This window comes from Dunckerocampus dactyliophorus, chromosome 10, assembly GCF_027744805.1.
Source record: "Dunckerocampus dactyliophorus isolate RoL2022-P2 chromosome 10, RoL_Ddac_1.1, whole genome shotgun sequence".
NCBI classification, from domain to species: domain Eukaryota; kingdom Metazoa; phylum Chordata; class Actinopteri; order Syngnathiformes; family Syngnathidae; genus Dunckerocampus; species Dunckerocampus dactyliophorus.
In genome coordinates this window covers 28,611,361-28,626,026 of record NC_072828.1, presented here as the reverse complement: position 1 = coordinate 28,626,026, position 14,666 = coordinate 28,611,361, and the positions used below count along the sequence as shown (strand labels likewise).

Here is a 14,666-nt window from a genome sequence, read left to right as displayed (position 1 = left end):
ACCGTGGGAAGAAAACCAACCAAATCTAGTCGACAAAGAGAATGAGCTGCCTGGAACACGTGAATCCCAGGGTGAGAGGGATTGGCGTGCCGCCACTCGCACACCTACAACGTTTGGCTGTTCACATCACTCAAGAGATCAACCTCGTAAGTGCCTGTCATTTATGGAAATAATGTACATTCCCTTGGTAGTCTTTAATGGTGAAGTAAAATTGTGTGTGAATGCTGAAAATGAACCTCTGAAAAGTGGGATTTTTTTTTTGGAACGTGTAAAATTGTTAATCTGAATGTTTCCAAGCTTGTAACGGGTTGAGAAATGTGAGGGAAAAATGAACAGAACCAACGGATTTGATCGCATGACTCCCAGTTCCATTCATAATACTGTATGACGAACTGTGGGCAAAAAGAATGAGTTTATTTCATTTCATGTTGACCTGCTCGTGTTCTCTGGCAGGGGGTCAAGAAGCCTTTCAAGGAGGTCATTGATGTCAGCTCAGGGGATCCCCATAAATCAGGCATGAAACCGATCTCATTTGTCCGACAGGTCGATACTGTTTTGCAGTGTTTGTTTGATTTGTCTTTCTTTGTTGTTAAACGTATCCGTCACCGGTCTGTCCTCAGGTCTTGGCAGGGTGTATATACCCTCAGCTGCTGAAGGGCAATCATCTGCCTCCGGATGCTAGCATGAGAGCCCAGAAGCTCCTGGAGGTTTGTGATGGAAACAGTGTAGGTAAGAACTTTATACATTTTAGGTTAGCATTTCAATGACCATTTGTGGTGAATGAGGGACACTCCCAGGTTATACAACATTTTCAGTTTGGGAAAATAAAAATCCACACACATGCACACTAATAGTGTAATGACTACAGAATCCAGTATTGACTCCGGGGGTACGCTGCAAACCGGGACCAGTTGCCAAACATGCAACCAATGAAGCTTTCCGATAGGATAGATAGATAAATAGGAGTGTTGCGTCAGGAAGTGAATCTGGCGTGAAAACTAAGCCAAACAAATCATGCAATAAGGTTTTGTTGAACACATTTTCAACATTTAATCGCTAATCTGACTTTCCAGGGTCCTACACGGCTTCTTCTGGCCTGTTGCATGTCAAGCAAAGCATTGCAGAGTTCATAGAAAGACGAGATGGAATCTCTGCCCACACCAGTGACATCTTTATTTCTGCTGGTTCTCAGAGGGCCTTGATGGTAACTTTCACTCAAATGTTGGCATTTCCCTAAAATGTTGGTTTTGGTTTTTTGTCCCCGCGCAAGTAAATAGCATATACTGTATGTGTCAAGGATCATTGTGCAGGTTGACCATCCATCTATCATCCATCCGTCATTTATGGATCTATCCATCAATCATCCATTCGTCAATCATCCATTCGTCTATCATCCATCTATCCATTCATCAATGATTCATCTGCCATCCATCCATCCAATCATCCATTCTCCATCCATTTATTCATCCATCCATTTAATCATACCTTCATCCATTGACCAATCATCCATCCATCCATCCACCATTCATCCATCAAACCTCCAGCTATCCATCCATTCATCGATCCATCATATATTGCATCTGCTTTTTTGCTTATTTTAATTCAAAAGTCAGCAGCGCCCCAAATGAAGTGTGTACATTTATTGCACCAAAGAAAACTGTTGCATTCAATCACTTGAATTCAATCGACCAAAACCAGACTTTTGTAATGCATGGAAACGCCTTAATCAGCGAGGCTGCCATAACTGAAGAATGAGCTAATCTAATACAAGGACAGTAACACTCCTCATAAGTAGTGTTAGTTATTTTTGGGGGGCACAACAACAACCAAAAGGACGGCGCGGGTCAGTCTCAGACCATCGAGGCACCCCACCACTGGCAGGGGCACAAGGGACTCATATCCAGCTTGCGTTTAGGTGGTTGTGAAGCTTCTGGCGAGTGGTGAGGGAGAGACTCCAACAGGGGTTTTGACCCCCATACCCTGTCCACACACACTCCCCATGTTGTTGGATGAAGAAGGAGTGATGCTGGTGCCCTACCAGCTCATAGAGGACCAGGGCTGGGCTATTGACCTGGAAGAGCTGAATTTTGCCTTGAAAACCCCTCGGGGGGGATATCAGCCAAGAGCTATTTACATTAGCAACCCTGGAAACCCCACCGGTACGGCGCCACGTCAGTAAAATCCACACTTCCAAACTTGTTGGCATCATTTTATATTCTACTGTTTAACCTCACAGGCAATGTTCAAGACAGGAAATCAATAGAAGAAGTGATTGGTTTTGCTGCACGGCAAAAACTACTTCTGCTGGTTGATGAGGTGAGTGCAAACTACAAGAAATATAACATGTAGCTTCACCTAATTCGTTGATTCCCGCGATTACCAGGTGTACCAAGATAGTGTCCATGAAAAGGGAAGACAATTTATTTCCTACAAGAAAGTCTTGTTTGAGATGGGCAAGGAGTACTCTGAGATGGTGGAATTGATCTCCTTCAACTCACTATCCACAGCCTGCATGGGAGAGTGAGTTCTGAAGATTGATGTATAGTTTTGCTCAGTAACAAGTGCTGCTTAGTACTTGGTGGACAAACCCTTGTTGGCAAGATGTTTCTTGTAGTTGGTCATTGGGGTTGCACACATCTCAGGACGGATTTTGGTCAGAGAAACATCCCAGAGCAGAATGTTTCCACCTCCATGTTTGACAGTAGGGATGGTGTTGTTGGTCTGCTGTCCCAGATGTGGTCTGAGAGCCGGGTACATGGAGGCTGTCAACATTGACCCACAGATTATGCAGGTTTTTGATACCATGCTGTGTACTGACATCAGTACTCCAGTCACAGGACAACTTGCTCTGGATCTCATGGTCAACCCACCAAAACCCATGGACGCTTCCTTTGATGTGTACGCAAAGGTGACACATTTACGTAATTTCACAAGTTCACCGTCTTACTGTTTTCTGCCGCTACTTACAGCAAGGTTCTGTTCACTTCACGAAAGGAGATGTTCTACAGTTGGTCTACTCTGTCCCAGAACGCTCAGCGGGCGCATGAGTACCTAAATAATCTACCAGGGATAACCTGTCAGCCGGCGATGGGGGGAATGTACATTTTCCCCCGTCTTCAATTGCCCTCTCAGTTGGTACACCAGGCCAAGGTGAGATCATGTCACAAAGGCATAATAGTCTCTCCAATATGCAACATGTGGTGCCATTATAGCATCCAAACATGGCCCTCAGATGCTGGAAGTGGATGGAGATGTTATTTACTGCCAGAGGTTGCTGCAGGAAGAAGGCGTATTTGTCGGGCCTGGAGGTTTGAATATGAGAAATAATGCGGATTGCTACATCAGGTAAGAGCTTGGCATACTGGAGGTGGGTGGGGATGTTTTATGTCTTGGAAATGTCATTCATTGTGTATGTTTTTGCTTCCAGAGTGTGTATCCTTGTCCCCCCTGACACCCTGACAGATGTGCTGGCTCGCCTTTCCTCTTTTCACCGCCGTCATTGGGCCAACACAAGTAGCCACCCGTGTCAGAATCGAACATAACACCACAAAATAAACCGGTTTTGTCATGCTAACATCATATTCACGGATGTTCAGCCACACAAAAGTACATTAAAAATAGCCTTCTACAGCAAAACGGCCTTGTACTTTTTCCTTGTCCCACAATGGAGAAAATTACCATAACAGTTTTTTTAAAATGTGGGCTGAGTGGTAGCTGAAAGTGTAGACATTGACAAGTCTGATCCTTGGCTACAGAAGGGATGTTGACCATGAAGGGAAGGAGCCAGCTTTTTTTCTCTTGCAAAATACAGGAAAAACAAAACTAGCCCATGCTTTTGTGATGTTTGGTGCGGTCCTTTTTAACAGGGTTTTGGGACCCTCCCGGGTCCTAATTCTTCCAATTGTGTAACATACACACGTAATATAACAATAACTAAGTGAGTTTAACAATGTATTCTATTTGCAACTGCAATGCCAGCGCTGGAGAGAACGGTCAGTCACCCGGGCAAGGTCCGGGGGTCCAAGCGGCCTCTAAATTCTTCCTCATAAGTCTACTATGGAAACTTCCCGCCTCAGGCTCCTGGTTTGTTGGTGTATTGGTCTGATTTGGTATCAGCCATTCTTAGCCAGACGTTTAGGGCGTCTCAGCGTCTACCTACAGTATATCTTAACTGAAGTTCCAAATCTACTGAAACAAACCACTGTGGGTGGATCTCCTAGATGTTAGTGGCTCTGCTTAAAGAGCTTGTGGTGCCTTATCAACCTAGCAGAATGCTGCACTCCCAGAGCGTTCCCTTACATGTGATTCCCAAAAAATGGAAAAAGTAGAATGGGAGGTAGAGCCTTCAGCTATCAGGCTCCTCTATTGTGCAACCGCATCCCTGATTCAGTACAGACTATTCAAAAGTCAACTTTATGATAAACTTACAATCAGGGTTTTGACTCAGACATGTCCTAGGTCATCTCTTGGTTATAGTGCCATAGGCTGAAGGGTTTCCTTTGATTCACCGAGCTTCCTTTTCCTCTTCTCTGTCACTCTGTTCTTTCTCATACCTCTATATCTCAATTTGCTTATAATAATATCTCGGCTGTTGCTATGGATCCCATCAATGTAGTTTGTTACTCGTCAGTTTCTCTTTCCCCCTGCAGCAGGAGCATCATCGGATCGTCACGTTTACCTGCTTATTTTTAGTAATGGCGAACCCATTCATAGTGATGTTGGGACCGTACCATCATTGTTGCTATCCTCATAGGACTAGTACTATTGTGGGTGCAAATGGACTTTGGGTATCTGCTGTACATAAACTTGAGTCAATGGTCACTTATTGTTTTCTCATTCATTCCCCAATTGCTCAACCCATCTATACAGTCCCAGTCTACCCTCTGTCCCTCCTCTCTAGTCCTGTATAGACTCCTTTCCCTATTGGATGGCACTCAGCTGCTTCTGTGAGTTGCATAAATAAGCTGAGCATTTTGTAAATGTTTAATACAAATGACGTCTTGCATGAGGTGACGCTTGGCAGGGGTTCAAACAAACTTCTGTGCGACTACCTCAGGCTGTTTTCCTGATCATTTGTAGTCTTTATTTTTAGACTTTAAGTAACAAGCTGCGTTTGAAAGAGGTCCGAGTGCCATCAGAACTCCTGCAGGCTTAAAAACAGTTTCCTTCCCTGGTCTGTCGTCCAATCAATTTTTGTAGTTGATAAATGTTGGGAAAAGTTGCGCATCTTTCCAGAAATCATTTTCTTATCCGATACTGTCCTATTTACAGTGATAAACGCTGAAGGTAATTTGTTTTACAGTTGTTTGTTCTTGTTAGTGAGCTATCACCATCATGCCACTTTTCATTTTCCCTGATGCGCTTTCTCCTGACTTCTCAAATGCAATTAGATAGTCGTGTTAATCCAATCCCTACCCCCATAGATTGTCTGTTTGTTTGGCCATCTGCCTGCTGAGCTGCCTGCTGAGCTGCCTGCCAGCCTGCATTTCCATGAGAGACTTGATGGCAGTGACACTGAGACAGCAGATCAGACGCTGCTTGGGATCAACATTTCACAAACCTCGGTTTTCATTTTTTCATGAAAATTTCACCAAAATTTTGCCTTGTACGCCATCTCGGATATCGCACAATAAATGCATAACACCTAGTCCGTTTACTCTGTCCTGTATCTTTCCACGGAATCGAGTGTCCAGACAGCATTTTTATTGAATGCGAGTGCTAAATAACTCGTTGCGGGTCCCCAAAAAAAGTTATGGATGCTAGCAATTTGATAAAAAAGGTGAGAAAACTTCAATGTTGATGTTTTTTCATTGCATCCACAGAAATAATACATAAAAACTAACTTGTTTGACTTTATGAACCCTGAACTTTGAACCAGAAACACACTTTTCAACTAGGGATGTCCGATATTGGCTTTTTTGCCCAACTCTCAATTTCCGATTCTGATATCAACCGATACGTGTAACATCACATGTCTTCTGTCGTGGAATGAACTCATATCTGTTGTGAAACTAATGGTTACAACATCAGCAATTAGCTTCTCGACGTGGCTGTAAACAACATTGTACAACTGTAAGCAAACATCTGAGAAATGCTTGCGATGGGCATGGCAAGGCGCGGCTCGGCGAACTCCACAAGTTTGGTGAATCCGGCGTTTTGTGCGATAGAAAAGGGCTGGTTATCCAGTGAGATACACTCCACGATTTCCCGATTGATGGTTTTCGCTCTGGGAATCGGAAGCATTGAAGGAAGAAGTCTTGGTTCCGCCTCGGATAACCGATGCTTCTCAGTCATTGCAAATCGCAAGTTTAATATCCGAAGGAGACACCACAGATATAACGTTAGTCAGGAGCGAGCTAGCTAGTTACTGCAGCCAACCACGCTTTAGACGCGGTTTGATGAGGTTATCACCTGTGCGCCGGAAAATATTGGAGGCCGATGTACATCATTTTTTAAAATCGGTTTTCATTATGGGGAAAAAACCCGACACCGATATTGACCGAATTACCTTTTTATGCCGATATTATCGGACATCCCTACTTTCAAGCCTCCCCTTTTTACTGGGGAGCTACCTATTACAGCCTCCTTTTACGCTTTTGCCACTGAGAGGGTCGGAATGGGTCCTCCGTCTTGATGATGCGCTTGTGCAGAGAAGCTGAACTCCAGGAAGCGTTTCGTGTGATTTATTTATTGCTGAGACCACCGTGGCAAACTGAGGATATGAAAGTATGATGGCAGAATATGTTATATAATAGTGTGTGAAAGAAGCCAGCCAGTAAAATAACACAGTCGGCTGTGCAGCCAGCCCTGCATTGTGCCTGGACTCGAACCCTCGTCCACAGGTCCCCGCTAAATGAGAGTTGAGCAGCGCTAGCCAACGAGCTAAAAGCCCGAGCCGTCAACTTGTTGTGTCACAGCTCTTCAGGAGTAAGGGAGTGAGGTTTACCGTCGTACTTTTGCACGTTTGTCTTTTGGGACAGCGGAGCGCAATACCTGTGTGTAAATGACATCGTGTGATACCACAGCATGACATCTGGTATACACGCAACAGAAAGTGATAATCTTCTCTAATAGCATCTCAAAGAATGATCACAGAAGACTGTCAATGTGATTGTCAGGCCGAATAAAGATGAAGAAAAAGTGGACCTACGGTAGATGGTTGCCATAGTGATTAGTGAACTGGAGGCGCTGCAGGGGACAGCATGTTCAAACGCATGTGTTCCAAGTAGAGGAGTGTTCACGTGTGTGTTTTACGTGTGTGTGTAGGTATCAGAAATATTCCCGCCGGTCAGCTCATACGGCTGAGCCAAGGTTTTTTTTTTTATATGGAGCCTCATGTTCCTGCTGCCAAGTTGCTTGAAAAAAGCAAAAAAATGATATTTTAGTGTGCTTGTACAAGGAGTACATGGATGATGAAAGTAAAGACTTTGATGGTTACTGCGGATGTGAATATGTACATCTATTCCGTGAGTTTTAGCAGTCGAGGAATGATCCTGGAAGGGCAAAGTGTCAGCTTTCAAACGCTGCAGAATGTGTTACATTAGTGTTGCAGTATTGTTGGCTCTCTGACTGTTCGCTTCTTTTCCACATTCGACCATTTAAGTGCTTGCACAGAAACAAAAACTAAACAGGAAACTTGAGTAGCTGTCCCTGCTTTTCACGGGGGTTACCTTCCGGGATCAGCGATTGGTGAAAATCCATGAGTTTTGGCACACGGCTCACTCCTCCCCCTCTAAACCATCCAGGTCGCCTGACGATGATGCGCTCCTCCGATTTCGGATCAACGTTTGCAATAGAAGTGACTCTTTATAGATTTTTAGATTAGATTCATCTCCAGAACCCTCCCCAGTACATCTTCAATATGCCTCTAATACTTATTAAACACATTTTAATAGAGCATTTATCAACTGCTGGGTCACGGATCCAATCAGCGAGTCAAAAATGACATTAAAATATGTAATATACAGTGGTCCCTCGCTTATCGCGGTCAATTGGTTCCAGACACGACCGTGATAAGTGAATTTCCACAAAGTAGGTTTCAATGGAACATTTTCATAGAGCATAGAAAACTAAATACGGGTGTTAACATGACTAGACATGAAATAACCTGTAGTCACTTTCACACTCCTTTGATTCTTTGTTTACATCACATTGCGCAGGCTACGGGATCACTGCAGGGACAAAAGACACCTGCCGCTAGCATAGCAAGCTACCGAGCTAACTAGTTAGCCTCTCCAATTTAATGAAAAAAAAACAGATTCTCACAGCACAGTCTCACAGCAACTATGGTGCATTCAAAGACTGCCAAACAGTGCAAAATCTCAATGCTTGATGAAAAAACTTTCAGTGAAGTATGAATGCATAAACATGTAGAAACTGAGGGCTTTTTTAAAATAGTGATGTGGACATTTCACCTGTATTATCATGTATTTATAAATTATTACTGACTTAAGGTGACATTTTTTTTAAATGATTTTTTGGACCAAAAATCTACACATTTCCAGGGCCTGAATGCTGAATCGTGATTATGCGGGGATCCACTGTACTGTAAATACGTATGTTTCTACCTATGATGCATATTCCAACACATCCGTCTTGAAGTTTGTGGAAAGACACCACCATTGTCCTATATACGGAATGCCACTGCTTGAGAGATTTCTATTCGACATTCACAAGAACGCTTTATGTAAAATATGTCTTCTGTTGGACAAGAGGTGAAATTTTTCACGCATTTATGTGATGGCGTGCATTAAAGTTCCAACGCACCTCCCCCTTCCTGTACATGCTGTCATACACCCTCTCAGCTTACCTCTGTCCTTTTCTTCCCACCCTCTCTGCTCTAGCCGCCTCTCCGTCTCTCGTCCTTTCCCTCCCCAGAGTGCAGCGTGGTTTGCAGGCGTGTGTGTGTGTGATCTGAATTTCAACATCAGTGTCTGTCTTCCAAAGCAGACTCCTGGGATGTTCCTGCCCACATTTTTACTCCGACCTCAGCTGTTGTTGGTTACACGACGGAGTAACATATAAGTCGATAGAATGTCATTTGGAAAGCCAACAATTCTTTGACGTACTTCGGGGAAAATAAGTATTTGGTCCCCTGCTGATATGGTGAGTTTACACCCTGGCAAATGTATGACTTTTTATGGCAGGTTTATTCTAGCAGAGAGAGACAGACGGGAAGATCTGGTTAATGATGTCAAGGGAGTTGGGAGCACAGTCACCCAAAGTGAATGAGACTATTATTGGTGTAATAATTCATAAATGGAAGAAATGCAACATGCCCGATTTCACCTGGTGGGGTAAGGATGATTGTGAGAAAGGTGAGGGACCAGCCCAGAATGACAATGGAAGAGCTGGTTAATGATGTCAAAGGAGTTGGGAGCGCAGTCACCGAAAGAGAATGAGACCACTATTGGTGCAATAATTAATAAATGGGAGAAATACAATATGCAAGATTTCACCATTGTGAGAAAAGTGAGAGACCTGTCGAAAATTACAAGGGAAGAGCTGGTTAATGATGTCAAAGGAGTTGTGAGCACAGTGACCCAAAGAGGAGGAGACCACAATTAGTGCAATAATAAATAAATGGAAGAAATACAATATGCAAGATTTCACCTGGTGAAATTCTCACCTGAGGATGATTGTGAGAATAGTGAGGGACCAGCCCTGAATTACAAGGGAAGAACGGGGTAATGATGTCAAGGGAGTGGGGAGCACAGTCAGCAAGAAAAGCATGAGTAAATTAAGTAAGTTAAATGGGAGAAATACAAGATAACGGTCAATCGCCCACACTCTGATGCCGTAACCACATAAAAATGAACTTAATTTCTGGACGTGAAATAAGATGCCCCTTGATCTTCTTTGGCATTGTGTATTAAAATGCCAGACAGTTAACATGCATCACCTGACATTTCCACTGGCCCATTCAATAGTAAGAGGGTACAGGCAGAAGTCAGCTGGATCATCTTACATACGACGTGGCTGCATTGACACCAGAAAAAGATCAAGCCTTGTATATGGAGAGGGTGCATCCTCCACTTGTGTCCAAGACTGACTTACGAGCGCTCTTCGTGTTCATACCATTAAATTGGTTTGGTTTCAGGTTGGTATAATCCATGTTGGACTTTTCACAATAATATTTCCTTGCAGTCACGATGGTTTGATCCAGTGGTCCACTTCTTTGATGTCTTTAACAACAAGTATTTTTGGCTTCTTTCGGCCCTCCATTTCACTTGATTCAGATTTTACCTGCTTCCTTAAATTGCGTGCTTTCTAGGCGGCTGTATGTCAGCCTTGCACTTTATCGGATGCTCATTCATGCAGACATTTGTTCCTTTCAGCTTACTGCCAATGTTTTGTATTTATTGTTGGAGAACTTCATGAGGATGGTAGATCAGGTGGCCTGCAAGAAGGTGACGCTTGATAAAAGTTGCATCAAACTGCGTACACATTTTAAACATATCAAAAGTTGTTTTGAAAGACGTGTACAAAAACAGACGAAGGTGTGGTTGGTGCTGTCATTTCTGCCATCCAGTGGAATGCATGTTTCGGTGGTTGTTTCAGAAGTTGACTCCATGTTGCGCTGTTGAGGCAACATCCATTTTTTCTTCTTCTCCTCCTCTGGTCTCGACTGCGTTGGCATAAAACCAAGTTATTAATGCGAAACCCAGTCACAATCACATCCTTCATGTGTGTGCTTTGCTCCAACTCATCCATTCTCATCCAAGCTACTTAATGAGATGGTACTGACAGAAATGGGCATATTGATGAAAGGAAAGAAAGGGACAGTAATTGAAGTAGCACCATCATCCGTCTCTCAGAGAACATAGTGTATTATAACCTTTGGACATTGGTTCCCAGGACAACCAACCACAGCAAAGCAGTTGTGAACACCCAGCAACACACACTCTCAACACACACACAAAGCTTTGAACCAGTATGCTTCACGTATTACGTTGGTGTGCTCTGGTCCAATTCAATGCGAAGTCAACGCAGCATTCACTCATCATTACTGCAAATTGACAAATTGCAGCTTTGTGTATCTTTCCACAATTTCGCTGCAAATTTAGCAATGACAACGTCCTGCAGAGGACAACAAAAATGTAGTGGTAATCAGCTGACTTTTCTCCTGTGAGATGATGGTAATCACTTACTATATTTTTATACACACTCCGTATATTAAAAGTCGTGATCCGTGAGGCTAACATTGGTCTGATATTTGCTTCCCCCTGCCTTATTAGTGGTGTTTCATACAAAATACAGTTGTGTGAAAAAGTGATTGCCCCCCCCTGTTAAAACATAACATAACTGAGATTCATCGAGATCTATCAGTGTGGAAAAGGTCATAAAGTCATTTCTAAAGCTTTGGGACTCCAGCAAACCACAGTGAGAGCCGTTATCCACAAATGGCCAAAGCATGCAACAGCGGTGAACCTTCCCAGGAGTGACCAGCTAACCAAAATGACCCCAAGAACACAGCGACGAGTCATCCAAGAGGTCACAAAAGACCCCACAACAACATCCAAAGAACTGCAAGCCTCACTTGCCTGCCAAGTGCGGTCAGTGTTCATGACTCCATCATAAGAAAGACACTGGGCAAAAACAGCCTGCATGGCAGAGTTCCAAACACCAAAACCACTGCTGAACAAAAAGAACATCAAGGCTCGTCTCAATTTTGCCAGAAAACATCTTGATAATCCCCAACCCCTTTGGGAAAATACTCTGTTTTTGGAAGGTGTGTGTCCCATTACATCTGGCATAAAAGTAACACAGCATTTCAGAAAAAGAACATCATACCAACAGTAAAATATGGTGGTGGTAGTGTGATGGTCTGGGGCTGTTTTGCTGCTTCAGGATCTGAAAGACTTGCTGTGATAAATGGAACCATGAATTCTGTGGTCTACCAAAAAATCCTGAAGGAGAATGTCCGGCCATCTGTTGGTGACCTCAAACTGAAACCAACTTGGGTTCTGCAGCAGGACAATGATCCAAAACACACCAGCAAGTCCACCTCTGAATGGCTGAAGACTTTGGAGTGGCCTAGTCAAAGTCCTGACCTGAATCCTATTGAGATGCTGTGGCATGACCTTAAAAAGGCGCTTCATGCTGGGAAACCCTCCAATGTGGCTGAATGACAACAATTCTGCTAAATTCCTCCCCAGCGCTGTAAGAGACTCATTGCAAGTTATCACAAACGCTTGATTGCAGTTGTTGTTGCTAAGGCGGGCCCAACCAGTTATTAGGTTTTTTCACACAGGGACATGTAGCTTTGGATTTTTTTTCTCCCTTAATAATAAAAAGTTTCATTTAAAAACTGCATTTTGTGTTCAGTTGTGTTGTCATTGACTAACATTTACATTAGTTTGATGATCTGAAACATAAAAAAAAAAGAAATCAGTAAGGGGGCAAATACTTTTTCACACCACTGTGTGTGTGTGTGTGTGTGTGTGTGTGGGGGGGGGGGGGGGGGGGGGGTGTGCGTGTGTGTGTGTGTCGAGAATGCCTTCTAGGAGAATAATAATTGTAATAATATCTAACACTGTTTACACAAAAGCAAAGCAATTTTATGTTTTGCATTTTATTCCCTTACTGTACCTCAAATGAGTCAAACCATGACCTTAAAACCGCGTACTGTTATACCCCTAGTTTTTACAACACATCTTATTAAAATTTGAAATAAATTGAGAAACAATTTGTTGTCATTAGACTACAAAATGAGGTCAAACGTATATTCTGAATATTCTGGGTTTGAACCACAACTTGGACCTCTGAGTGTGTTTTTTCTCTGGGTATTCCGCTGTCCTCCCACCTTTCAATTACACGCTTTTCAATCCGCAAATGATGTGAGGCTATTTAGGTGATGCAATCATGTCAACAGGACTGCATTGGGATTAAAATGAATGGAAAGCATTCTTTGCTTTAAAGGTGGGTAATCAGGCAACGTAGTTGATCACACCCTGGTTTCGTCAAACCTCTCCAACCTGGAGAGCCTCTTCTCACCCATTGTGGAAGAAATGAAAAATCTTTAGTCTTCTCACCCCGCCTCTGCCCAAGATTGATTTTATGTAGCATTTCAAGCGAGCAGCAGGATAATGAGATCACAGCATGCATTTTTCATGGAAAGGATCAAAGTGTAACAGATGCAAATCTACATTTGAAATAATGTGGAGCCCATGTTCATGTTGAAAGAACCTTTGCCTCAGAAAATGAACTCATCCTTCACTGTTCCGCGTGGCCTTAACTACGGGAGGCTTTGAAAGACACGACAGAGAGAAGGCAATTTGTGGAGAAATTGCGTGTGAATGCTGAAGCTGAACTGAAATGTTGTACGGAAATGTGGAATCATGGGGAGGAAAAAGAAATTGATAGCCTGAATGGAATGGTTTGAAAAATGTGGGAAAATGATGGGACTTTTTGGACTGGAAGGTGTGGAATTCTAGGAAAACTGGTCATTGTTTTCCTATCTATTGTTGTCAATAGATAGCATGAATGTAATGCTCATGTTTGAATGGTTTGAATTGGTAGGGAAATGTAGAAGTAGTAAGAATTCCTAAAATCAAACAACAATCAAACAATCAAAATTTGTGTTTGAAAAATGTATAATTGCGGGAAAAGCGGAAATATTTTCAATGTGGAAAATTGATAGCCTGGATGTTTTAAATGAGCTGCATGTTTTCCTGTTGGAATGGTTTGAATGGGTTGAGAAATGTGAGGAACGTGGAACTTGTAAAGATTCTACATTCATTTTCAAAGGGAACGTTATCGTGGAAAATCCGGAATTACAAAAAATGAGAGAAATTTTTTGGTTGGAAAGTGTGGATTTCCGGGAAAACTGGGAATTTAGCCTGCCTGTTTTATCTTTGGAATGGTTTGAATTAGTTGAGAGATGTAGAAGTAGTAAGAATTCTTAAAATCAAACGGAATTTGGGTTTGAAAAGTGCATAATTGCAGGAAATCGGTTGAGAAATGTGAGGAACGTGGAGTTTGTAAATATTCTGCATTCATTTTCAAAGGGAACCTTATCGTGGAAAATCCGGAATTACAAAAAATTTGAGAAATTTTTTGGTTGGAAAGTGTGGATGGATTTCTGGGAAAAATAATTAGTAATTAGGGAAAAAGGGAATTTTTTGGAATGTGTCAATAGCTAGCTTTTGTGTTCTGACTGAGCAGAACATTTTGATGTTTGAATGGGTTTAGAAATGTGGGAGTAGTTGAGTGAGTTAAGGAATAATAATCTGCTTTTCAGCATTCACTCAATAATCAGCAGTGCACACTCGGATGCTCACTACTGACAACATTTCTGCTGCTGTGTATTGATTGTTTTGACCAGCAGGCGTCCCCCGTGTGCATCACAAGTCTCAAGAACCCCTTCAAAAAGCGGATTTTTTCCGTATTTCATCGGTCCTGTGTACTGGTACGCCATCATCACAGTTCAGTTCCTACCTCCTTTTTACAGTCATGGCTTGGTTCATGATCTGTAATGTCTTGGTTTACTGAGTAGACGCGTAGCACGAGGCACACTTCCTGTCCCTCACTTTTAATGTGTAATGAGAACGCAGTACGCATTTGTACTGAACCAAACGTTCTGCAGCAAAAAATCTGAGGATGATACATGTACCTCTACACCCCTGGTAATTGGGCATAGTTTATATTACTCAAATTCCAAAGCA

General features: G+C 42.6%; 1 protein-coding gene across 1 annotated transcript; it reads left to right on the top strand.

Annotated features, from left to right (window-relative positions):
• The first annotated feature begins 41 nt into the window (after window positions 1-41).
• LOC129188469 (alanine aminotransferase 2-like) lies at window positions 42-3,571 on the top strand. Its single transcript, XM_054789046.1, has 11 exons — window positions 42-146; window positions 454-543; window positions 621-729; window positions 1,074-1,204; window positions 1,916-2,159; window positions 2,237-2,316; window positions 2,384-2,520; window positions 2,734-2,908; window positions 2,995-3,150; window positions 3,233-3,345; window positions 3,428-3,571. Exons 1-11 carry the CDS (start codon window positions 42-44, stop codon window positions 3,540-3,542), a joined length of 1,455 nt encoding a protein of 484 aa, XP_054645021.1. The 3' UTR covers window positions 3,543-3,571.
• The last annotated feature ends 11,095 nt before the right edge of the window (window positions 3,572-14,666 follow it).